This window comes from Pocillopora damicornis, chromosome 10 (assembly GCF_964200805.1).
Source record: "Pocillopora damicornis chromosome 10, jaPocDami1.2, whole genome shotgun sequence".
NCBI classification, from domain to species: domain Eukaryota; kingdom Metazoa; phylum Cnidaria; class Anthozoa; order Scleractinia; family Pocilloporidae; genus Pocillopora; species Pocillopora damicornis.
In genome coordinates, this window is record NC_142679.1 from 11,492,798 (window position 1) to 11,519,682 (window position 26,885).

The 26,885-nt window shown below is 41.7% G+C and overlaps 1 protein-coding gene across 1 annotated transcript in view; it reads right to left on the reverse strand.

The window, feature by feature from the left end:
• Positions 1-17: 17 nt before the first annotated feature.
• LOC113669104 (polycystin-1) overlaps positions 18-26,885 on the reverse strand; it is a 33,686-nt gene continuing 6,818 nt past the window's right edge. The window contains exons 6-26 of the mRNA XM_089186172.1: positions 25,789-26,448; positions 24,988-25,134; positions 24,390-24,494; positions 23,495-23,706; positions 23,261-23,402; positions 22,280-22,794; positions 21,832-21,991; positions 21,367-21,533; positions 16,607-20,568; positions 15,771-16,401; positions 14,074-14,286; positions 13,032-13,163; positions 11,822-11,989; positions 10,081-10,320; positions 9,036-9,656; positions 8,468-8,692; positions 6,366-7,448; positions 5,245-5,634; positions 3,992-4,292; positions 3,075-3,296; positions 18-2,480 (exon numbers count right to left, since the gene is read on the reverse strand). Of these exons, the coding sequence (XP_089042298.1) occupies positions 916-2,480; positions 3,075-3,296; positions 3,992-4,292; positions 5,245-5,634; positions 6,366-7,448; positions 8,468-8,692; positions 9,036-9,656; positions 10,081-10,320; positions 11,822-11,989; positions 13,032-13,163; positions 14,074-14,286; positions 15,771-16,401; positions 16,607-20,568; positions 21,367-21,533; positions 21,832-21,991; positions 22,280-22,794; positions 23,261-23,402; positions 23,495-23,706; positions 24,390-24,494; positions 24,988-25,134; positions 25,789-26,448 (11,861 nt within the window). The 3' untranslated portion in view covers positions 18-915. The remainder of the gene's footprint in view (positions 2,481-3,074; positions 3,297-3,991; positions 4,293-5,244; positions 5,635-6,365; positions 7,449-8,467; positions 8,693-9,035; positions 9,657-10,080; positions 10,321-11,821; positions 11,990-13,031; positions 13,164-14,073; positions 14,287-15,770; positions 16,402-16,606; positions 20,569-21,366; positions 21,534-21,831; positions 21,992-22,279; positions 22,795-23,260; positions 23,403-23,494; positions 23,707-24,389; positions 24,495-24,987; positions 25,135-25,788; positions 26,449-26,885) is intronic.

Here is a 26,885-nt window from a genome sequence, read left to right on the forward strand (position 1 = left end):
AGAGACCATACTTTTAATCATCTATTTTTTAATTTGCCATTTGTGAGCTAGTGTAAATTCTATTTACATTAATAAAGACACGAATCCAAACTGTGTAAATCGAATTACCCTTACAGTGAACATGAAGGAGTCCACTGGTAAAAAGAATATGTTATGTGCAACTCATGGGTCACAGTTTACCATCCGTGTTATTTTATACTTTAAAACTCAGGAGTGTTTTTCTTTTTACCTTCGCTAGGAGTTTTCACGGAAAACCAATGAGTTCAAGTGAGCTATGAAAGGTACAGTGTAAATTGACAATTGAATTCACCGCTATAAACAGCGATCTTTGTCGCCTTTTAGCAACTTCTTTCATCAATGGCAATAAATTGGCTTACTTGAAAATATCTCACCTTTCAATTTGCCAAATGATTTCGATGTTTGTTCGACATTTAAATCACACACGTTAAAAATTAATTCAGTCCAGTGATCAATTCGACCATTGCAGAAAATGATTTATCTGAACTCACTAGCCCTCACTCACTAGTTCGTCTCTGGTTAATGTTACCCTTTCAACTCCCATGAGTGACCAAGACAGAATTTCTCCTTACAATATCAATACAATGCCGAGCTGACAAGTGATGAGAATGAAGAAAAATATAAATAAGGGGATTATTAGTTGATCCAATACCAAATTCTTCAAACTAGCATCACAAGAACTGTATGGCAGACAGTAAGGAGAATTACTAGAGATCTTGGGAGTTAAAGGCTTGGAGTGACAGTATGTATACCCGAGTCATGCTCTCGAGAAGTCTATTTAATAGACACGTTTTGTGAAAGTTAAGTGTTAGCGTGCAGTGAGAAGAGTACAGGTGCAAAATGAGATGTGAATTGAACCCTCAGATGAACAATAGTCGGAAAATTCTCAGTCCAAGTTCACACTTCAGACGTGCCACTTGCTTGTAGATTGAGCCTTGCCTCTGACCGGGCGGAGCCTCGATCCATTCCGTCCATGGATCCTGTGTCGGCAGGTTCCACGAATCTCAGTTTCTGCTTCTGGGGTTTCGATTCACTGTCCCCGCTCGCTACGCTTGCGTTGTCGTCATCCGAGTCGAGATCGTCCTCCGACTTATCGTCGTCGTCATCATCCGAAGATTTACCTGATTGGTCGTCCTCGTTCTGGGAGGCTTCCTCTTCCAGTCTTTTCTCTTCGCGGTAATAAATGAGCTTCCTTAAAAGCTCGTTTTCATCGTGCTTTGCCATTAAATCATCAAGAACGGGAATGCTATCACAAATGTCGTTTTCCGTAAAGTCTTCGTCTGTTTCCAAAACCAGCATCATCACAATTTTTTTCTTCTTGTTTGTATTTTCCGGTTCAAACCAGTTTGTTTGCCTTATGTCCTCCATGCAGATGTTTCTCAAAGCGTACTGAACATTTTCTGAGATTTCCTCGATGCTGTCCAAGTTCAGCTCAAACTGGTTCTTTGGTTCTTTGTAGTTGGGTTTAATCGCAGGGCCAACCTGTTTACCAACGGTACGCTTGAAGGTGTGTAACATGAAGTCGAGAATTTCATGTTCGTTGGACTGTATAGACGAATCATTGGACACTTCGCTCAGTGCGTCATTTAAGATGCCGATGAAAACGTTCATGAGAACAAATAAGACTGTCACCACGTACAAGAAGAAGAACACGGGACCAAGAATTCGGCTCGAACTTGTCAAAGAACCGAAGTCAAAACTTCCCAACGTCATGGACATCATGCTTCCCAAAGTCTTTGGGAATGACGCATAGTCTTCGTTATCAATTCCAAACACCACAAACGCAAACTGCGAAAAAGCCAAGAACAGTATGAAGAACAACAGCATGAACGACGACAGAGGTTTACTAGCAAGTTTAATGGTTATCATCAGGGTGGAAACGCGTCGGTTGAATTTCAACAGACGGAGGAATTTTAATACTGAGAAGAACACTGCCATGGCTGTTGTGGCGGACACCCATTCATCCAAGAATGCCACGTACTGAAAGCTTACAAACTTGTCTGGTGTATCTTGCATGCTGCGAAGACTGTATTTAGTGAGGGCCAGACGCGCGAAATAAAGCCCCACTGCTGACAACGAAAATCCAAGAACTAACAGCTCTGGATAGTTCCACGGGTCTTTGAAATACTCTCGTCGCTCAGCCCTGTATTTCTTGACCTGCTTATAGAGAAAGTAAAGCAGAAACGCCATGTAGCCTAATTCGCAGGCCATTACAAACACCATTTCTGGCCCTACATAGCGGTAGAGTCGGATTGTTTGAATTCTTGGGCTCAAATGGTACCCTCCTGATGGAAGAATCTCGGTTAGCAGAGTAACGACACAGAAGAAGTTCGTCTCAGCATTGTAAATCGCGAATTCTGCAAAGATTGCTCTGGTATACCGGTCTATCCAGCCTAAGGAAGAGAGTTCTTTGGCTATCTCTTCGGCTTCATCTCGTTTGGCTCCAAAGTCTGCCACGTAACCTGAAAGGAAGTTCCAATAATAACTTTACTTAATATACCTCTATACATTTATTGTATCTTTTCGCAAAGCACTATCCCTCACTCTGTTCCTCTTGCACCTGCGCTTTAAAAATTACTGATATGTGGTGTCTTCTTCGTACTCAAATGTGAGAAAAGTTCAGTATTGTTTGCTTAACTCTTCAAAAGATGACATGATATCGTGTCCCTAAGGTAATATGCACGTTGTGTGGAAGGGGTCCTTTTTTATAGTCTAGTTCTAACAATTGCTCGCTGTTATATCAGAAGTCATTCGCCTGTTGCCACAGCACTGGTCTAAAAACTCTTTTTCTCACCCGCTACTATAAAACAGTGACGGCCATCTCTCATTCGATAACGTTTGGTAGTTGAGAGTCTGTAAACTTACTATAATAACAATTTTGCACATTTCGATAGAAAAAGGCAGTAAACAAAAACGTTTTATAGATGAAGACTATTGCGTCTTTCTGGCTTCTTGTTCTATCTTTAACTGCAATGTCCTTGGCGTCTAAGGGGAACAGTAGTCCAATTAGGTGTGTATGCGTTTCAGTTGTACCATATCGACAATAATTGACTCACCTCCTCCCAGGTAAGTAGCAAATTTTCCCCAGTAAGGAGTTCCTTTTAGTTTCCATTGCGTCTGATAGGTCCATGGGGTCTCCTTCATTTCCTCAGTGCTTGTATTGGATGGCACTGGCATCCAGCCTTCCTCGTAATATTCTTTATCTTCATAGTCCCAATCATAGGCTAAGTTGCATTCGTCGAACAGAGCACGGAATGTCGGAAGCAAGCTGCATTTGTCTGAAACATGTGAACTCGATAAGAAAATGGAAAAGAAATGATACAAACTGTCCTTCCGTCCATCAGTCAGTCAGTCAGTCGGCGAGTCACTCAGTTCGCCAGCTCATCTGTCTGTCAACCATTTACTTGGTAAGCCATTTAATCAGCCGCACAATCAGGTAGTAGTCATTCAGTTAGTTTGTTCAGTCTGTGAATCGGTAGGAAAGTCCGTTCGTCCGCTTGTCAACATTTCATCAATCAACCAGTCCTGCCATCCAGGAAGTACGTGACTTAATCTCTCGTCGGCTGGTCAGAGTCGAACACTTAATGAGTCGGCCGTTAGTATAATACGTAAGTCCATCAATCTATTCGCCTATCTCTCCGTACGTCATTCAGTCAGTCATTGTGTCGTTCAGCTGGTCAATCGGTCGGTTGATTGGTCAGTCGGGAAGCCATTATGTCCGTTAATTAGTAATTCAGGCATTATATCGGTCAGTCTGTCGGTCAATCTGTCAGTCGGTAAGCCATTAGGTTAGCCAATTAGTAAGTCGGTCATTACATCGGTCAGTCTGTCAGTCGGTCGGTCGGTCAATCGGTAAGCCATTATGTTATTCAATAAGTCGGTCAGTTAGTCGTTACATCGGTCAGTCTGTCAGTCAGTCAGTCGGTCAGTCGGTTATACAATCTTTAACCTCTGAGAACTAAAACTGACTTACTTTTCTGTATCCTGAGTTGGCGAAGTCTTGGCGTTCCTATAAGATACGCCGTGCTATGATCAGCGACAAACTTGCCTTCGTAGCTAAACAACACCAAGGACGAACCATCATTATATTTGCTGCCAGTTGTTTTCGTGCTCACAACCTTTTTATGTTTCGTTCTTTTTGTATCACTGTTGGTAGCTTCTTCATTCACAATGTCTTTGTTATCAATGGCAACGGGGCCATACCAGTACCGTGGCATCAGAGTAGGGATGAACGTTTGCTGAGCCCATTCCCAGTAAGATCGATAATCTGATACCTGATGTGGAATGAGAGGATGTTTGGCACCGGTCACTTCTTATTGCCCGTGGAGGGGAGGAGGATTTTGGGGGATCGGTGTCCGCCAACATAGTATAAAGGGGGGACTATAGAAAATTGACTGCTAATTAACCGCCAATGAGAAGGAAGGGGGGGGGGGGCAGATCATTCATTAGAATATTAAAGAGCCTTATGGGAAGGATCAAATAAATATTATCGTGACACAACTTAAAACTTCCAACCCCCCCCTCCCCCCTCAAAGTGATCAGGCGATAATTAATGACCGGTTCCTTACTTCTTAGGTTGATCTCGTAAGATTGATTTAACCTTTTACATCCTTACATCAGTATGCACATTCTCCATACTGTTTTCTATATATTTTTTAAGGTTCTGACAGGGAGAATTTGTTTAACAATCAAGAACTTTTTTATCTGTTGATCGTTTCCTTTATTCTCGTTACCTACATGTGTGTTTCAGGGGTGATATTGTGAGGAGAAGTTACATGCTAGTCACTATCAGAGGACGAAGGGCTGATGAGCATCACCCCCTCTTTGACAGGAAATTGGACAATTTACAATAAAACAGCCTGGCATTTCTCCAAATTGGTATTTGGAATATGGACTCTAGATTGGTCCAGAAAGCTCGCGCTATTTTCTCAACCAATACGATTCAAACTGAAACCAAACACAACTTGGTCACCCGCGTTTTCCCGCGCTTTGGGCAGTTCGCCTGTTTTTACTTTGAATTCTAATTGCTGCTCTTGAAACTTTCCTTTCGTCTGCGATAACTTTGGCTATGGTTTTATGACACTTGATCGAAAAGCGCTATAAAAAAAATAATTGTAAAAATTGCATGAGGCAACAAAACAACAATGACACCAGACCATCAAGCTGTTAACGTACAGCAACTTAAAGACACTGAAAGTAAGTAAAAAAAAGGCTAATTATTTTTACCTCGTCAAATGCACCAAGCCCTGAGTATTTCCCATCCTCAAATATGTTTCTCATAGCACTTGTCACTTGGAAGCCCATCGGGTCCCGGCTGCCATAAGCCACAACCAGTAACACGCTAAGGAAAACGAAGTATTGAACAATTTCACGTATGATCACCTTCATGGCTTTTTGCTTAACCTTGAGTCGACGGGCATATTCAAGCTTTTCTTCGTTAGGTGGTTTATCAACAAAGCCAATTTTTCTCAGAGTTTTCTCCTCTTCGCTGTTTTGTGTTTTGCTATGAATTGTTTCCTCGTCTGGGTTTAATTCGTTGGCTTCCTGTTCATTTTCTTCTTCTGCCTTGTTGGGATCTTTGATCACCACTGCAAAGAACATGGCAGCTGCGAAAACCTAAAAGCAAACGAACAAAACAGAATAGGTGATGGACGATTTTCACTTTATTGCCGAAAAATTTCCCTTTAATTTGAATCGATTGCTTTCTTTCTGCCGTTGCTTCACACGTTCAATACTTTGTATAAGTAAAAATGACCGCCACTTTCTCAACCACTTGCTTTTAATTAACTTTGAGCAATTTTCAAGTGAGAGTCGAAAGTAATTCGTGATTGCTTTGGTTATGCTTTACTTCGCTCTGTGATTTGCTCAGAAAACTCGTGCCTTTTTCTCAACCAATCAGATACAAACTTGAGCCAATCACGACTTGGTGGCGTGCATTTTCTCGCGCTTTAAGAAGTTTGGATGTTTTTACTTTGAGTCCTCATTGGCTCTTAAAGGTATTTTCCTCTCTTTTAATTGGCTCTTTTGATTACTTTGGTTTTGGGTTTACGACGCTCAATCGAAAAGCGCTCTATGTGTCACCATTTTCTATTAGCTCATAGTTCATGTACTTTAACCTCAATTTTTCTTTTCAGTGTAACTTCAGTCTTGGCTGCGCTATAGAAGGTAGATAAATGCTGTTTCAATCCGATTACACTTAGCAATGCATAGCAAAAACGTTGAATGCATATGCCTTTCACCACATTTTTGAAGGAAATATCGACCAAAACAAATAGCTAAAGTCACAGTCCAGACCTGACTTTGAGAACTAGCTAATAACGGAAGGTCCTGAAAGAATAGAAGCTCACCTTAAGAGGCTGTGAAATGAGTACGTCTTGCCAAAACGAAATCATCATCGATGACAACCAGCCTGCAGATTTTTCTTTTCCGAACGTCAGCCCGTAAAACACAGTAAAAGTTGCTGAAACTGTACAAGAGACAAAAACCAAGATGTAGGAGATATAGATAAAAAAATGTGGAAGAGTCTTTTTCTTCTTCTTTTTGTTTTCCTTTTTCTTCTCGTCGTCCTCTTTTTCAGCGGTTTCCGACTCTTTGCTTGTTTGGTTTGCTTTCTCGCCGGATAGTTCATATTTTGGGCTTTGTCCGTGAGGATCCTGGTCTTTGTCAAGGCCTTTCTTGGCTTCTGCTGGCCGCGCCTTGCGGAAAAATGTCACAATCAACACGTTGACTGGAAGTACGACTAAGCTGCTGGTAATACCGATGGAAAGTTGCTTTATAGAAAAACTGAAAGGCCCGATGTGAACAGACGTCCCACTTGAAGACTCGGTTCCCACTTGATAAAACATCGCGTTAGCAAGCATCGTGCAGAGTAAGATTGATAAACAACAGGAGAGACGCTGCACTCGTGTGAAATTACTTTTCGCCGGGCGTGTGACGACGGAGAACCACAGATGCCCGTCTGTCAAATTCTTCCGAGCTTCAGTGGAGAATAGCAGATTGAAGCTGGTGAGCTCCTCTTTACTGGCTGGGGTCAGTACGCGCTCAACGCATCCATCATCTTCCTCCACGGCTAGCCAGCGATCGCAAATAAACCAGGTCTTGATATCACTTTGTACATCATGTACCATGACCCTAAGAAGGTACCAAGACGGATCATCGCCAGTGTTGTCGTGCCAAATTCTCAAAGTCTTCAGCTTTCCTAAGCACCGAGGCACGCTCAATAAAAAGTAATCCACATTTCCGCGACAAAACTTTCTCCGGCCGGGTTCCGTGTCTTTTAAGCGACGAGGAGAGGTTTCGTCTAGACCACCAGTTAGCACCATACGAACCTCGGATGATGTTCCTGCATGACTCGAGTATCCCGTGTAAACTACCACCTCGTACATGTACGTGTCACGCGGGTCGTTGTCTGGTAGAGGAGCGACTCCAACCTGCGAAAATTAACGAAAACAAAACAAGACAATCATTAGCAGTGAAGTAAGGAAAATGGCTAAGAAGCCCACGAAAAAATCGTTTTTCTCCTCCTTTCGCCGCCTGGCTTCTATTCGTCATTGACCATGTTTAATAAGGGAGCATAAACGAGCTAAGAATACTCTACTTTGTGCTTGTGTACAGTTATCATTATATACTCAGTGAGCTGAACTTTCTATGTTTCTTACTTTTTTCATAAATCCACGGATTTACTTATTTCCTCTACGTATTAAAGACGGTAATTGTAAAAAATACACTTATCATATGATTGGCAAGGTAGTCCTGAGGTGAATCCGAGCTTTCTGATTGGTTCTTAAACTGATTGGTCGAAGTGCCTTATGATAAATTACTTACTTACCTTGCTTGCTCGAGCCATGCTGGGGAATATTGGCCCTCGGTCATTCTTGTGGGGACCTCGCTGAGCTCGGTCCGTGCTGCAACGACCTCGGGCCAATATTCCTCAGTGCGGCCCCCGAGCTTGGTTAGTAAGAAGTTATTATGTATGGCGAAAGATGAAACAAAAGAAATCTGTGAGGATCCGGAAACGAATGTGTTTGTGGTGAAATGAGAAAAAAAGCGATCTCTGCCTTCTCAACTGCGGCAATATTTGCATTTTCACCATTCGAACCCTAAGAGTAAACAAGCATCTAATTTCTCCTCACAATATCACCACTGAATCACTCGTTAAGATCACGAGAATAAAGGAAATAATCACCAACTAAAGAAACTCTTGATTCTTAAACAAATTCTCCTTACCAGCACCTCAGGAAATGTATGGAGAACAGTATGGAGATTATGCATACTGATGTTGGGGTTTAAAGGGTAAAGATCAGAATAACCTCACTATACAGTACAGCGCTCTACGTTCTAAATTTCTTTTTAAAATTGAACAACATTTAGTAGAATGAACCAGTAAAACGTTAAAAAGCGCAAAGTTATTATTAGTTACATCCTCAAGAGTTAATAAACAGCGAGGTACCTTTTCCAAGTCTTTTCTGTCCGCTCGTCTCGCCCATAAAACTAGAAGGAAATACAGACCGAATATACCACACACCACTGAGAATACCAAAGGGTTATTGAGCAGCTCTGCCAAGGAGACTTTATCCCAGTCTATTTTGTTGGGTGGCACGAAAAAGTCACTTGCGAAAGATGTCAGATGGTTGCACCGACAGTGTCGTTCCGTTGGAGTCGTTAGCGGACCAGCCTTGACGTGGAAGAAATCGCATTACGACAGATCAAACCAATTTTTATTCAAGTCGAATTTCAAGCTACAGTGTGGGGTCGACAAACTCTATTGTCTGCAATTTCTTTAATTGAGGTTAACATTTGAGAATCTATTCCTCACGTATAATCTACATGCCGCATACTATATCATATATTTCGCATACTTCGTCAACTCCCAGACGGGGGAGGGGGTGGGGGGAATGGCATATCAGAGTGGGGAGCTTCTTTGAGACAAGAGCATGTCTTCACTAATTTTTTAAACGGAAACATAATATGAATATATTCATATATTCTTAACCGTCTGGAAACATAATAATCATTACCTTGCATCCATCGTAATCCCATGTCTTATTGATGGTGTTGTAGTATTTGCAAGTACTTTCAAATATTGTGATGTTCAGCTTGTTTTCCGCAGGGGGCTTTTCATCGCCATTTTGTTGAACAGATCCATTGTAGTAAAAGCCGCAGAACCAGATACCGCTGGCCGTTTGGTTCAAAGCATCGTTGTCCAAGAACATTTGATAAAGTTGCGGATCAGACTGCGCATCAGTTGAATTTTCGCTCGACGCAGTCTCCTCAGACTCGTTCCTAAACAGATTGTTCGGTATAGTTTGACGAAAGTCGTAGTCAGTTGTTGATGGTTTGGATCCTCTCTTGCAGAATATCACAGTCTGTGTGCCATTATGCTCTGGGACGGCCCACACGTATATTGCACTTTTATTGTTCGTCACGTTTAACTCCATCACAAGCATATCACTCATTTTGATGGTGTATGTTTCAGGCTTTGCCAAGCCATTTTTCGCCGGAACAAAAATATCCATGTATAAGGTGAGGTTAGAGATGTTCTTAGGATTTCCACTTTCATCTTTGAGTTCTAATTGAGTGACCCCGCTGTCAACCTTTCCAGCGGATTTACCATAGGGACTGCCACTGAAAGAGGACATCTGTAAAAGATCGAGAAAATTTTGACTATCATTATCATTCTCGTACGAAATTTTCATAGCAAATATCTTAGCTTATGTCGTTGCGTTGTAGAGTCGAAAAACATTGAGACCAAGAGCTTTTTGCGAACTGCGGGTTGTGATTTCCGCGATTTGGTTGCGTGCGGCATGGCTACTAAGATTTTCCAAAATGGCAGATACCATAGCAAAGTTTTTAACGCATTTTAAGCAAATTTTTGAAAAGTTTGGTTACTTAAAATCAAGAATCGTCATAATTAGTAAACCTTTCATGCACAATTTGTCTCTAAAAAATGAAAATGGAACGGTTTCCTGGGATGAGTCCCTCTTTCCCTGTATTATTCAGTTTTGAGGTTGGTTTCATTTAATATCATCCTCAAAATCTTTTGAATACAACTTTAGCACATACTTGCATCTGAACTGGTTCAGACGAGTTCTTATCGACAGCCGCGCCGAGATTCTTGATTTTACTTCCGCCAGCTTCAACCCCCTTCACGTTGCTCATGCTCTCTTTCTTTGCCTTAAGACTGAGATCTGCACTCTCCACTTTAAACTCTTCGCCAGTAACCAAAGAGTTACCAGCAGTAGATAAAATCACGTTAGTAACTTCAAGTGTCTTTTGTTTGGCCTTCTCGTCCTCGTCATCACCCTGTGGTAAAGAAATCCATTTTTAGAATGCTTCATGTGCGCCCGTTTTAAGAGTCAGCACTCTATCATTGTGTCGTTATTGTCAATGATATTTAGCTTGCATATTTTCCAGCAATTATTATAATTATGTTACATCTATGTCACCATCTCAATTTTGATTGGTTAAAAGTACGAAGCCATGTCTCACTGTCCTTATATTATACCTATGGACGATAGTTTGATTTATGTGGAAGGGATTTACAAGACAATATTTTCAAAGCAAGTAGAGTGTGGGTTTGAAATCTGGTCTTGATAACTCTGGTTATCGTCCGCAGCCTTGTTCTATAATGTTTACACAGCTGCTACAAGTGACTCCAAATCATAAACAAATCTTCCTCGAAATGTGTTCACTTCGTTACCAAATATCGTCCTTTCAGACCCTTTTCGAGCTAATTTGGAGAAATTTTGAGCAACATCCTTGGTTCTCTTTGATATAGTAAACAAGTCAAATTCAAGAGGCGTTTTCGATCAATTTTAACAGTCTCAAGACTGATAAAATTTGATAACCTAACAACTTGTCATCGACCAAGGGCTAATGCTCGAAACAGCATCTTTGCAAACTTGTTTACGACCGAATAAGAAAGATGGTAAATTTAAAGCTCGGTGAAGACATAGAGAAAGATGTCTTGCCACGAGCGTGGTAACTTCTTTGTTATTCTTCTTTACAATCATGACGCTACTGACACTGCTGATGCTTGCAGTATTCAGGACGCGTGTCATATATGAACTTCGTAATGTCCTTGCTCAACGTAGAGTCTCTGTGGCTCATTGGAATCCGAAGGTCTGAGGTTCGATTTCTCGAGGGGACCGAGAAGTTTTTCTTCGTCCCACGCTCGTGGCAAGACGAAGAACATCTTTCTCTATTGTTTCCGACTACGTGTCTACCTTTTACGACTAACAACCAACTAAAGAGGATCAACCAGCCTCGTTTTCAATTTTATTGTATAAAAAAACGGACTACGAACATGGCAGGAGTTAAAAGCAAAGCCATGAGCAAACTACAATCCCTCTACAAAGCATTCGCAGTTTTACACACCTAAAAATAGACCACACACATACTAACGTCTTATTAGCCGAGTGTGAGGGCTACACTGGGGAATATTGGCCCGAGGTCGTGATAGTGCGGACGAGCCAGTATACCATAGTAGGGTAAAATTATTATATGGCACTTGTACCAAACGTCTTTTCTTGAATATGCAGGCTTACTCAAACGAAAATACGCGGCTAATGACTGTATCCGTGGAAACGGTCCGTTTGGCAAAATCCTACCAAGTAAGAACTAATTTGAACGCTTGGATCTACCTCATATTATAAAGTCGGATAAAAATCAACAGGATGCTCTGCGCATTCTGATTAGTGAGAAACCTAGCGTAGATAACGTCTATTTAATTTCTTTCTTCACCTTTAAAGTTGGTAGAGCAATTATGGAATGAGCAGCGTGTATCTTTAGAAACAGCATTTACCTTATCTTCGGTAGAATCCTCGGAAGATTTTTGTCCCTCATCACCACCAGGAATTAATACAGCACTGATGCTGGTCACAAGAGACTTCGCTAAGTTTTCCCGTTTCTTGGAACTCATTGGAGAGTGGAGGACACCGGCACATTTTGACATGGTTTCAGCCATTTTACCCTGCAAGTCAACATCAAATTGCTGTAAGTATTTACAATACCTATGACAAAATGATTGATTTCTGATAGAAAAGTGAAACATTTACCCTGGAAGCTTTCAATCTCAAACAACTCGGTTCATATTTCGGACAGTGGACAGCCGCGCGTCAATTTTTCCGCCCAAAGACGAGAAAAGGAAAAGACCGCTGTCACGCTGTCACGCAAACTATGCGCAAAAAAAAATCAAAACGTTCATAGAAATTTGCGAAAGGAAGCGAAAGAAAGGAAAAGGAAGACTCAAGATTTTTTCGAATACAAAGCTTATCAAATCACTGATATCCTGTTGATTCAATAGTTTGTTTTGAGCTTTCACGAAAACGTAATACAATTTTAGAGGACTGTGACTAACTGACCTATGTGGTTGTTTGTAACTCCTGTCAAACAAAGTCATTATAGGACTGTCTGCAAAAAAAGTGTCTTAGCCACTACAACGTCGAACATGCGCACATGTTTGACTGCTGTGTACCCTTTTATGCTCTTGGCTGGAAAAAGGAACTGTGAGAGTCAGATCTACCACAATGTGCCGAAAGAGATCAACCCTGATGCTCATCCTGAACCAGTAAGCTTACGATCAAATTATCGCGTCTCTCGTCTCACGTAGAAGTTAAAGCCTGTTTACATGGAGGTAAGGAACCCGGGTAGGCGAGGCAACCCGCTTAGGTGGGGTAGCCCGACTGTACTTAGTATCTCTTATTTTACCTTGATCACGTTTACATGATAGGTGGAATAACCCACCTAGGCGGGTACCCCGGTCAGCGGGGTTGGGTTACCCTGTCAGTCGGGGTCACAATTTGCCAAACGTAAATGTCTCCAGGTGGGGTGACCCGATTAGCCGGGGTCGCATTCATGTTACATTTGCAAGTGCTCCAACAACCTCTAGGAACTTAACTAAGGAATCCCGGGGTTGTAAGATTGTATGTAAACGCGTGCTATCAGCCGTTACACTGAGACTTCGCACTGGTTTTTTTTATGTGTGAAAGTTTTTTGTTGCCATTCCTCACTACCTTCGCATCAGATGAGAGTGTCGTCTTAGGTCCAGTGTTGATAGCTTCCAAAGCTCCTGTTATCTTTAAGGCATCTTCAGGGTTTGAGGGAGGAGGTATCTTTGTGAGTATTCCAACGAGCATTTCTTTCCTCTGCATAAGACAATAAATAGTAATGAAATACAAAGTTTGGAAGGGTGTCACGTTTCGCTGAAAGCAAAACATTAAAATACAGGAAATGTTTTAAAAATATTTAATCCATGCGTCGGCATTCGTTAATTGAGATATAGAGTCCGCAGAGAGTTTGGCAAGAGATGCGCAATAGTTTCCTCTTAACTTTCAATAAAAGAGCTTCATATCTCAATGAACGCGAAACCATCACATAAAGAATCTGTTTTCTAACATTTCAGTCAATGTTGTATTTTAATCGTTGTATAAAAATAATTTTTCTCTCTCCTGGTTCATTGCAAACACCCCGTCATTCAGCCTGCACAATGGGAACATGAAGCGTCTTATTACGATTTAATATTAATCCAAGAATTTACAAGAAGCCGAGCAGTTATCAATTATTAATTGCAGGAGAAGGAGAGTACCATTGTGAAAATCTGAACTTGAACCTGGTAATTCTTCATCCACATCACAACTCGGTTTCTATTTCACGACGCGACGCCTATCCCTTTAGCGGGCGGGGTATGTTGGTCTGTTGGTCTTTTGATTCCCGTGGAAATTTACTTTAGCTCATTTATATTGCTGATTGGAGAGAGACACAGCGAGAGTGGGGTGTCTTGCCAAGCTAACAACTCAATGAGCCAATCACGGCTGCATGTGCTGTACTCTTTCCCAAAGTGCGGCGCATTCAGCTACCGTATTTCCTAAACTTAGTATTCTATACTTAAACACTATCGCCAAAAGGATTTTTGGGAAAAATAGCTCGTAACTACACTGATGCTATGTTTTGTCTTGTCCGTAAGACTGCTCATGAGACATTGCAGGATGTGAAGGCAAATTAAATTGGTTTGGTAAAGACACGGGATACATCTGCATCACACAAAGCAAACCTTACCTCCTTCTGTTTCTTCTGCTCTTCCTCACTAGTTGTCTCTTCATTCTGCTCAGAATCTTGTTGGGCTGATTGGGCGGACATAGCAGAAGCAACTCCACCGATCGCATTCAACGCCGCATCGGGATCACCAGAGCTTATAAGTACATCGATATTAGCTGTTGCTTCATCCAACTTGGCAGAAATTTCTTCTGCGTTTCCTGCGGGCATTTTGACCTTGAAAGGAAACCAAAACACAGCCGTTAGGTAAACTTTGCTACTTTTAACAGAATTACGGCTTACCAAGCTCATTTATGATTTTAAAACTAGTGTCTAACTCTAAATGAATACAGATTGTACCGTTGTTATGATGATATTTGTTTAGTCGCAGCAATAAGGATGGACTTGTTTGCCAGTAAAAAATAATTCTTTCCTTTGCGATCAGGGCTTTCTACCAATTACAGCTGTGCATCAAGCTACAGCTGAGGTACCGACTTTCACAGAAAACCCTACCCTTTAAAAAAATCAATTGTTTAACAATCAACTACCTACAAACAATTTCTACAGCTATTGGCATCCCTTTCTTATCTAGGCTCCTGGAATGAGGGAGGGAGGGCGGGGTGAGGGACCTATTTGAAGGATGAGGCACTGAATAAGTGGGGCGCTCACTTAATTTATTTCCAAATCGTGGTCAGATATGCTCGCTTTCTGTTTTTTCTTTTGTTGGTGATAGAAATTCCGAGCTTAAAAAAATAACACAAACTGTGTCTTGACATGTAACACTCGTACTAAACAGTTTCTAAAGTTTTTATTGCGGCATAGAAGGTTCTTTTAGACCCGAACGAGTCTAAAACCTCATGAAAGGATTCTAATCACCCTTAGTATGCACTTAACTGGTTCGGCGCAACAAATCACTGAGGGGTGGGCTCATTTTAAGTGGCACAAGAGCGTAGCTAAGGGGGAGGGGGTCTAGGGGCGCCCCTGACCAGCCTTTTGTAAGCCTTTTTTAAACAAACAATCTTTACTACTCAGGTGGCGAAAAATCCATGACGATATCTTGGCCGCAAAGGTCATTTTTGGAAAGCCCCCTTTTTTAAAATATATTTTTTATCATACTAATTTTGCCAGTGGCTCTTATATTTAGTCAATATGGGCCTCCATGCCGCGTTACTACGAGCCCTCTGATAAACAAGGGGGGCAGCTGTATAAGCCATTTAACAATTGGTTCATACGTCAGCGTGCGTTCATCGAGATACGAAGCACGCAGGAAGTTTGGAGAGCATAAAAGATGCGTAAGAGTTGCTCTAGACGTAGCCGAGAGCAACTCTAGCTTCTTGAGTGCTAGATTTGTTTGCTGGCGTCATGAGCGTGCACAATAGGAATATGAAGCACGCTCACGCAATTGAATTTGATTAGACAAATTTACGCGCTACGTTATAAATATAGTTGGCCATTTTAGCTTGAAAATATCGAAACAAACGAAAGTTTTCAGCTCAGAAATGAGAGGTAAGGAATATTCTTTATCAGATTTAGGTTGAAGTCTTTCTTCTCCGAAGATCAGCATCTAAGGTTTGCTCCAGTGTGCCCTCCCCCCTTTTGAAAAATAGTGGCTACCCCCTGGAATCCTCTCGTCAAGCGGAGGATTCCTTCATAAGGAGACAAAACCCACAACCTGGAATAGCCCAGGAGTGGAGGGGAGGGGAAGGGAGGGGGGGTCTTACCTGCACTTTTACGGGGAATTTTGTGTCAGCATCGTCTTCATCTTTGATTGTTATAAAGACGTTAATCCAGTATTCATTCTGAGCTAAGCCAACTGGTAAAGTTTTAGATGACAGAGAATAAGACTGATCGAGAGAAAGTGGCTCGGCGGGCGAAATGGGAAGTTCTGCTTGACCAGTCTCGACACTGGCTGTTACACTGTAGATCAGTTTAGTATCGTCAACCCATCCGGAACAAGTGATTTTGAAGTCAGGCTGCAGGGCGAAACCCTGCTTTGGACTGACATCACAAGATCCTCCCTCGGGCGGCTTGTTCACCTCCTTTTCATATTCTGCAAATCCAAACACTTGTTTTTTAGTTGATTTAACCCAGCTTTCCAAGCGGAATTTGTAAGTTTTTCCCCCTGTAAGCGTCTCGGGTTTCACGGCAAGTGTTTTTCCGTCGAGAGGAGTGGCCACCATGTCGGCTGGATTTGAAACATCATCATACTTATCACCATTTTTTACAGATATTATCCACAGGTATGCGACAGCATTCGGATCATCGCATAAATCACAAACAGCGTTTCCAATCAAATTCAGGTTTACCGAGGGGTTTACCTTCCTTCCACAGTTTGGAACTAGATTGGAACAGCTAAAAAAGATTAGACAAAACAATCTGTAAGGCGTTTGCGAATTCAGCAGATTACATACAACAAGACATTATTGAATAGAAATTAAGACATTTCTGAACAACCCCTCCCCTAACCCAACATTGTCCCTAACTTGTTATCAGTTGACTGTTGTTGGGTTAAGGGATACTGACACTAATCCAAAACGTTTGTTTGTGATTCACTTACGTAATCGCCACTTCAGGAGGGTCTCCAGCTGTTATTTGCAAAGTAATGCAAGCAGTACTTTTCCGCGTATCCTTGCTGACCTGAACACACACGTCATAATCTGAGCGGGCTGTCATCCTGAGCGTGTTAAATGTGATCTTTGGCTCGGATGTATTTAGTCTTCCAAGAGGATACCCAAAGCAGCCGTCCTCATCAAGCTCGGTTGAGGTGCTATTGGTGTCATTACCCGAATCCGTTATTGGAATTGGTATTATGGGGTAGGCGTCGAGCTGGGTGCAGTTTTCCAACAGGTCAGGGTTGTAGCTTCCCTTCTTAGCGCAGAACCAACAGAATTGAAAGTCACTTGGATTGCTATTAATTTCGTCTGGATCAGTGCTCTCGAGGCTACTGACTGTTGTATCTTTTCCCTGCCCCACTGCTCTGGATGTCCCCTGATCTATTACTGCTTCTATGTCAGATGCTTCAATTTTGATGTAACCATAGGAATAGCTGACGACTCCTGTTACGTTGATCATAGCCACGCTAAAAATAAGACGGAATATCCCGTACTCTGAAATCCCTCTGGCGGGAACATCCAGGCTTGGAGCAGTCAATGAGATAGACGTTGCTAGAGAAACACTCCTCTCCTTGGAGACAGTTTCCATTTTATTAACTTGCCATTGAAACTCAGTCTTGTCAGTTGCTTCGCAGTCTAGAGCTATGACGTTGCTGATCTTGAACCCCTTCTTTTTAGGGTACCCTACCGCGTTTTCAGGGCTAAGTCCGACCAAATTAGATTTCATGGTCACATTGGGGAAGTTGCATTTCTTTTGTGTACACACCCCTTCACCTCTTTTGACAATGGTGTTAACCAGATTGCACGCAGTGACAGTCACGTTGAATGTTCCAACCTTAGAGCACCGGTGCGTCCAGGAGAATTGTGTAGGATTATTACTCAAGACTTTGACCTCTGAACTTGCTCCGCCACAAGCTGAAGGACACGATTTGGAGTTTTTGAAGTTCATGAGTTTGTAGCCGCTAATGTTAACAAAAAAGCACGAGTCAGTTCCAGCTTCGTCGAGAAGAACTTCAAATAAAATAGGTTTGCCTAGAGTTTGAGATCCATCCGTTTGGAATTTGTTAATTCTGATCATACGCTGCATGTTGACGACTCTAATTGTGATGTTACGACTAATAGCATTTTCGGCAATAAGCTTGACTTCGTACGTTCCAGGGTGTTTAAAAGTATGATTCAAGGAAATGTTCATCGTAGTTACACTTTCTCCATCATCGAAGTCCCAGAAGTAAGACACATTCGTCCCATTTCTAATAAAGGTGCTAAACATGACTGGAAAATCATTTGGAAAGTATGTATTCCCCGGACCTTTCCCTGGGTTGCCTTCTTCCTCCTTGGGTCCTGTATGAGCGAGAAAGGTTTTTAAACCTGCTATTGGTGTTTGAACTTCGACTTCAGTCTCCAAGAAGGCGAACTGCACTTGATTGACAATGGTAATATTCATGACGTAGGCGCCGTGGTTTTGATAGCTGTGCTGTAGTACGAGAGGAGCGGAAAAAGGCTGATCCGCGGACATGGTTCCATCGCCATAATACACCGTGTAGTTTGCATCAGTTGGGGGCTCTTCTCCCGGCACAACCGAAATCGTAAAAGTGATCGTCCCCGGTGGAATCGCCTGTGGGCTGTTCGTCGTGAGTGTTAAATTAGGGGGGTTTTGTATGAAAACAGGGATAACACTAGTAAAGTTACTGACGCTGTTGTTACCAAAAAGTTGAATTATGTATTCGCCCTCATCGTGAAACGTATGTTCAATAGTTATGCCGTCGACAGGAAAGGGTCCAAGGTAGTTTTGTTGTATAACCGGTGAGCCATCAGTGAAATTCCACCACAGGCTTACGTTAGATCCAGTTTTTAAACTAAGCGAGAAGTTTGTCGCTATGTGCACCTCCACAAACTTACTGGCACGCGTGAGAACTGGAGTAGATATTGGAATATCGATCATGACGCTTTGATAAATGGTTTGACGTGGAGTGACATAATTGATGGCTGTCACCATGAGTTCGTAAATGCCGAGTAAGGGCATCATGTCTGAAGTTATGACAGCTGATCCGGATGTCGTGCCCTTTGACGTAGTGACGTCTGTCGCATTAAAGGAAACCCCATCGATCACGTGCGTAAATGTTACATTAAATATGGCGTCGGTACCTGAAACAGTACTCCAGGTCACCGTGAAATCCGCTTGAAACGGTTTGGCAACAGGGTCATCAACATTAAAGCCGAGAATCGGAATCTCGACGATGGCTGTGGCTTCTGCAGTTGTGTTGTACAAGCGGTTGGTGCAATTCAAAGCAACGTTATAATGCCCCACAGCGCTATAATTGTGATATGTGAAATTTCCAAGATCTACGAAGTGAGTTTCACTGGATTTACCGTCCGCCCAATTCCAAGTGCACTTGAAGTCTGTTCCTTCTGTGATGTTCAGCATACAGGGCGTGTTATCTGTAAAATTAGTGTGAAGGCACGTGACGTTGAACCCGATCAGTGGCTTAACTGGCTTGTGAACTTGAATCTCCTGGGATGCGTTCTCTCTGCTCACGTTATTATAAGCTGAAATACTAACGTTGAAAAAGGCGTAGTATGAATACAAATGCTGAACACTTAGTTCTCGGGTTGTGGTAACCGAACCGTCTCCAAAGTCAATGTAAAACTCAGGATTGGTTCCTTGTTGAACTGTTATTTCAACGGTCACGGTTTCATTCACTTCGATGTCCCTGTTTGCATGGATGACGTTACATGTCACGCCATTCAGCGGCAATTCCACAATAGCTATCTCTTCAATAGACGCGTTGGAAACGCAGTTCGACACGTTGATTGCCACGGTATATTCTCCTATTGCAGCATACTTGTGACTATTCATGGCGGCAAAGAGGTAGGTGATATCAAAGGAGCCGTTATGGAAGAAATCTCCATCGCCGAAGTCAATTGAAATGTTGACTCCGTTTCCCTGTCGTAGCATCCAGGTAACTTTTGTGTCATTTCCCAAGGGTACAGGACGGATAGGTTCGTAAAATGATAGACCTAGGACAATATCTTGTACAGTCACATAACAGGCCTTTATCTGAAACGATATCATATTGATAGCGTACAGAGAAATGTTGTAAGAACCGCTCGAATTATATACATAGCTGGACGGTAGATCGTTATCAAGACGAGTTTTCTGCATGGTGTTGCTTTTCCCGGCGCCAAAGTCCACAACATAAGTGACATTATAACCTTTGTGAGGATGTATTGTGATAGCATATGTGGCATTCGTGGCTACAAATTTGGGCGTTGTCCAAGTTACATTGGCCACTCCTTCAGTAGCAACGATTGTTGTTGTATCTTTTAAGGTATTGTGTGGACCACGGACTGTAGCTTCCTCTTCATAACGACCGATGGAGTAGTTATGAGTAAACCAAAACAGCGAAGGAAGTTGCTGAATTGCTGCAATGGCATATTGTATTTGTGATTCGCTCGGAGAGCTTGAAGCTGTGGTGATGATCGAACCAAGGCCAGGCTGTAACTCGTCGAATCTAAATGCCGTAGCGTTCATCTTCTGACTTTTTCCAGAATTCCGAGATGTTATCTCTGCAAATCCTCGTCCATAATAAGTAAACCCCAGGATATCACCCTCTTTAACATCCGTGCAGTTCTTGACGTCATCGAACTGGAAAATATGACATCCAGGCTTGGAGAGGAAGACGTGGCTTTCGATAACCAGCTCGTACTTCTCGCCCAGAGCTGCGCTCGGCATGTATTGGGGGGTAATGTTGTCATCAGTGCACGTGCCTGTTGCAGTTGAAAATACCTGGCTGCTGGTGCACGTAGAGGCATGAAGATTACCACAAGGTGTTATGTTAATAGCACAGTTACCGTTGGAGTAACAGTACCTATCGTGTGTCCCTTTACCGCAGACTGGTCGGAAAACCTGAGAGAGAGGAGAAAGAAAAAGAATATCAGCCATGCTGATGCTTTGTATCACGGAAATTTTAATACCAAATCGATGTCACTGTTAGAATAGAGTGAAGCCCAATAATCAAGTACACAATTCTACGATCGTGAACGGCCCTCTAAATTAACACTCTGCTAGTCAAGTATTATCACATTTTCTTTGAGCACGAACTAAACAAAACACATAATGACATGATAGCAATAAAAAAGAACTGAAAAAATACGGACGTAAACATTTTTGTCAATAATCATTATATGGCATTTTCATCAATCCACCTAAAACGTGCAGCCCTTTTTTTATCTCTATAAAAATATGCGTAGCTTTGCTATATTACTTAACAGAAGTTTACCTTACAAAACTAATTTTTTATTTAGTGTCGAGAGTAATGCGGGATTGTTTTGGTTTTGCTTAACCTTGCTTTGTGATTGGTCCAGAAAACTTCCTCTTTTTTCTCAAGCAATCAGACTCAAACCTCAGGTGAGAGCACCGGCCAGGTCATTGTGATGTGTTCTTAAACAAGACACGCAAAGTGCCTCACACCTTCCAGGAGCATAAATGAGCCCCGATGAATTGTCACGAAAATCTGACAAAATGTAAGAAGCTTTTGTTCTATTAGGTGGCATTCCATGAAGAGGAGAATACACATAACTCGAGCCACTTCATTTTACAGAAACTTGAACCGTTATGATCCATCAAGTAACGTCACAAAGCCGAACAAATCATAAAAAAACGAATCTTTTTTATATGGAGAAAGACAGCTACTGTATCCTCTACCTGTAGGGAAACGAAGCCGCTGGTTTGCGAACAAATTCTCCATCCCATCAACTTGCCATCCTCTTCAAACCTGTAGCTAGGGATCAGTATTGTTTTATTTGAGGACTGGCTCAGAGCACTACCGGCTTCGATTTGGAAATTCTCTCCCACAAGTCTAGACAAAGCATCTACAAAAAATAGTACGTTTATTAAAATTTTGTCTCCTCCGACAGCTTGGTCTGCTTCATTAAATCGTTATGACATAGAGATAGCTAGGAGAGGTTAATGTTGCTACTCCCAGTGATCTCTATCGAGCTTTAACACTAAATAATCTGATATAAGTGCAACTATCACCATTGCTTGGAAACCAAAACTTGGGTGTTTTGCAATGGTACAAGTTTTGATGCAGTAACATGACTGTTTCATGCAGTGGTTACTTTCATGTTGCCTGCAACATTAAAGTCCCCCTCGACACTGTAATATTACCGTCCAAAGGTGTTGAATATGAGCTGCCACCGGTGAATTGGATATCGAGATGCATGCTGGATCCTTGGTACACTTTAACGGGACAGTGAAACTCTTCATTAGCCTCAACGGCTGGTGGACAGTTGAGTTCAAAATAAGCCGCACGAGATTGAACATTCACCTGTAAAGGATCACATTAAATCAATGATTGGCCAAGTTTGAAATATGAAAATCTTTTGATAAGAAGTTTCATCTAAATTGGGAGATCAATAGAGAGCTTTACACCCTTTACAAACCTGCATCAGAAAAGTAGAGAGGAGAGAAAAGTAGACACGATATGCAGAAAGAAAAGGTGAATGAAAATGGCTTGCTTGCAAAGTTTAAGTCTCAGATTATATGATTTTGGATCGGATAAATTGCCTCTAAATTGCCTCGGTTCAAATTAATAGATTACGTCAAGGTGACTTACGGCCCATGAGGTGAACTTCGTTTGAGCTTCTCCATATTCCCCCAGTAGGACACGCCCATAACCACTATGTCGGCCATCTGTGTGGTAAATATAAGACACGGAAGTGTTCTCCGTTGTAAAAACAACATCTTCGCCAAAATCCAGCGTGTAGGAAGCGCCTGGATAACTGGAATATGTAGCGGTAATCCTTTCATATACGAATGTGCTTTCCGGCACCGTCACCTCGAACGAAAAATTGTAATTCCCCAAAGCTTGGTAAACACTGTAAGACTCCCGCCCTCCACAACGTAACACGATGTTTCCCGAGCACGGCTCGTTGCATTGTGGTTCCCCCACAATGCTACTCATATCCAGTGCATTTGAGCACCAGCACTGCTCGCCGTTCCTTAACGCGGAGAACTGGTACCCTGCGAGCCCACAGCAAGTGGTGCAGATTTCAGCTGTTAAGGCGTTCGATGCATAGTCTCCACAAGCTTCAAATGTGCCTTTCGTAAGACACCCAACGTAATTTGCCGCTGTGTTCCAAGGAAACAATAAACGATTTGGAAATGTTATGAAAATTCAAATCGTGGTGATCTTGATTAAATGACAAAATAAGGGATGAAGCGTTTGTAAGACACAATTTTCGCGCATGGGAAACAATCTCATCCTCTACACCCTCAAAAAAAAAATTGCAGTGGGTTTCCTGGATTTGACATTGCAAATTGTATTGGCGTATAATTAATTTTATTTGACACATTTTCACTCCATTTCAAAGTACCTCTTGTGGCAAACACAGTTTTGTCACCAATTACCTTCTCCTTTGGAAGGTACTTAGCAAAGAATTTCAACGGCATAATTTTCTTACTTTGTTCAATTTCACACCCTTTTCCGTTGAGGAAATGTTTGCCTATCGCTTTATTTTAAAGTTCAAGCTTTCTTTCGGGTTGGAATGCAAAAATTCAGTGATGTTCACAAGTTCTACGTTTATAGCTTTCAAACCTGTTGTATTTCCATATACTTCTACTTTCAGTGCCGGCTCGCTGTACCAAGACTTGCAGTAAAAACGGATAAATCTGGCATTGAGAGGCGGGTTTATTGTATTTTTGACAATATCTGTTGCATTTGTATTCCCTGTAAATATCTGTTTGAGAATAAAAGAGGAACATTAATTGATCAAAACAAGGAATGTAGGATATTGTTGTTAAATTCAAATATTAGACCCATGTTACTTGCCTTTATCGAACTGCCATCTTTGTACGTTTGCCAAATAGCGCCACCTTTACTGTGGGAAAGAGTGTACGTCTGGCAGTAAGAGCTGCCGCCAATTGTTAACACGCCTTGCGTGCCTACCGCAGAGACCGCTTTGACTTGGTTCAAGTCCACTTGAAGCCACTGTTCGCCCGTGATAATTTTTGGCTTCCACGCCCGGTCATTCCATGAGCCGTCTACAAACAAAAGAATTAAAGTGATAATTTTGAATAAAAGCGTTTTTAGAGCTCAGAACCTTCTGCCACCACTTCGTTTAATAGCTAGTTAAAATTGGGAAAGAACGACATAAATTTGTCTGCGTAAGAAACACTTGGAAAAACTGTACAATTGCTACCAATTTCAGTGTCGGCAGGCTGTCGTAGACGTTTCGTTCCGCTTTCTAAAGTTTGTATTTGAAGAGGCTGGTTTTAGTGACCATTAAGTTCCTTGAAATAATTCACCCTGCGGATGATATGAGATTTGAATACCGTTTTTCAGCAAAATACTAAACATATACCTCGCCAAGTTGCACTGTGCTGTGTACAACCAACATGATTTGAAAGCTATTGTTTTAGGGAGCAACTGAACCCTTTTCTGACTAAAAAAACTAACTATAACTTTATTAATGTGTTGAGATCTCAATTTTCCTACTGTCACTTTTCGCAAAAACGTGAGGGCTGCAACATTTTTACGCAACCCCATTGTTTCATTATTGGTGGATCTCGAAGTTGCAACCGTACTCATCTCAAAATCTAAAGTTTTCTAAAGTCTCCGATCAGATTTTCTCGTAAATATATGTAGTAATCGATGTTTATTTCGTAGATTAAACCCACAAAGAGATGGAAATAGCGGGAGGTAGTTGGGAAAACATGAATCAAACCTAATTCAGATCGCCATATCAGACGACCTTCGGATGAGGAATGCCCAGTTACACTTGATGAAGCTGACATCGGCCCTGATGCCCCCGTACCAACGCCAAGCTTGGCTAAAGAAAACAATAAAACATATGTGTAAACAAGAAATAGAGGTAAAATTTACATGTGGTCCTTTCTTAGCAAATGATTTGATGAAACATCTGAATGATATCTATAACCAAGTCGGTGGTCAAGAAATTATGGCCCAGTTCAATGGTCGAACCTAAACTGACAGAACTAAGTTCATGTTAAGTTGGATGTTTGAATTGGTCGAGTTCGACCTACTGAATTTCGATGGACCAGCACACTCTGTCCATCTTCTTCAGATGAATAGAACGTGTGAAATCGCGTGATTTAAAGATTCGTTTTTCCTGCTCTTAATTTGATTCGACGAATTATGTTCCATGTTTGACCTATTGGTCGAATTTGATTCGTTTGGGTCGACCAAAATGTTTATTGCAATTTAGTTCATCTCGTGAAGTTCAGCGTTTGAACTGGGCCTAACAGTTATACCTTGTGCTTGTACTGGATCGCTGAAAATTTCTGTCGACGACATATACTTACAATTTCCACTGAGTCCGTCCTGTTGAAAGCAACTGCTGGCACCAGAATCGTAACAGCAACCCAATGAGATACACAAAGACTTTGTAATACCACTCCAACCGCAGCTAATACGATCAGATGTCTCAATACTAGCACAAGGTGAATACTCTGACAAAAAAAAAAATACACAAAATGCTTTGATAATTTGTATCAAAATAGGTAAAGATGCGAATGGCTTGGGTGAGTTTTACAAGAAATTTCACATCGACAGCTTTAACCACGGGTATTTCATGTTTTGCAGAAATCAATACCGAACTAATACAAGCTCCCAGTAAAGGTGGGGGAGTGGAGGCGATGGTAAAGGAACGAGTTTAGTGGAGCCGACCAGATATTAATTAAGACCATCGCCATTACGAAGGATAGAAATCAAGATAAATTACTCAACGTAGCTGAGACCTACGGAATGAATCGAGGAGAAATTTCTTATGGCAAGAGATTTTCGATACTCAGGCAGCAACATCCTAAATTGTGTGAAACAAAGGAGCTAGAAAATCAGTAAGTCGGATGAGCTGAATTTTACGGAAATAAACGAGGCTTAAAACCAGTTTACTAGGTGGGATATCAATCCATTTGAATGCAAGGTGTGGTACATTTACATGTAACGTCCTTTAACAATTCAGATTCAACCCTGATATGGAAGAATGAAAATAAAAGCGGCGAATTCCGTGTTGATGAGACACAATTCTCAATAATAGCACTCACTGAAACGTGAGAAATGCAGAAACATCGGAAGCTAGACAGATTGAAATCAAGAAAACCTACCGGGAGACAATCCAACGCAGTGAAACTTTGCCAACATTTCTTGCTTGCTCAAAGGTCTTTTATATATGACAACCTGGCTAAGACCGCCGTCAGATTCCCCGCCCGCGGGACGTTTTCCCGCAAGAAGATGTGTGTACGTCTCCTGGAGTCTTGATACGGACGAATAGGAGCCCCAAAGGTCGTACGCACCGTTCACGACGAGAAATGGTGACTCGCCTTTCTTCCAGCTTACAAATACATGGTACCAAACTAGGGTAGCTATTCTGTGTTCAACCATGCCTGACACATCATTTGAGTAAAATCGAAAAGTCAGTTTGGAAGAGTCTTTGTCGTAGGAAATTAATAGCCCTCGATCAGATGATGTCTCGGCAGTGTGAAAGATATCGCTGCTACTAACCACCATCACCCAGAAACCAATGGCGATTCCTGTATTACATACTGCCGCGTCACTGACACAATCAGAAAAGTCGCCGAAGTCGATGGTTTTATTTTCCGTACTTTTAAGTACCACGCCTAAGGTGGCCATTCCTTGGTATCCAGGACCCCTTCTCAAGGATGATTTGTCAGCTTTCCCGTGCTTTGAGCCAATCAAGTCAAACACAGTACCAGCTACAACTTTATCCAGCGGCCAGAAATGATCAGCACCTTTGTAACATTTGACTGAAGAGGGAATAAAAGATAAGTCGTCTGCTGCGGCGACTGATTCATTCTTCAAATTAGAGAGAGGAAACCCTACGTTCAAAAGCGTTAACTATCAAAAATTCAAGTTAATCAGTTTTATCTCACTTCCATCTCGATCGTTCCAATAATTTTGCGTTATACTTTATTAGTTCAAATGGATTACAAGAGGACGGTGGCTTTGAACGACTCGCTTCATCAATTATTGTTCAAAATTGCAACTTTTTTCTCCGAATTTGCTTGTGTTATTCAATGAATAACATCATCTTTCACTTAAGTATGCAGGATTCAGATTTACCATCTTCCTTTACATCATCGTTGGGCAAAAGCATCGGATATCATCATTCCTATTCTCGCTGTATGCAGGAAGTTTGTCACCATGGACCTAGTTAAACGGTTTAGCCTTTTTCTCCGAGTGG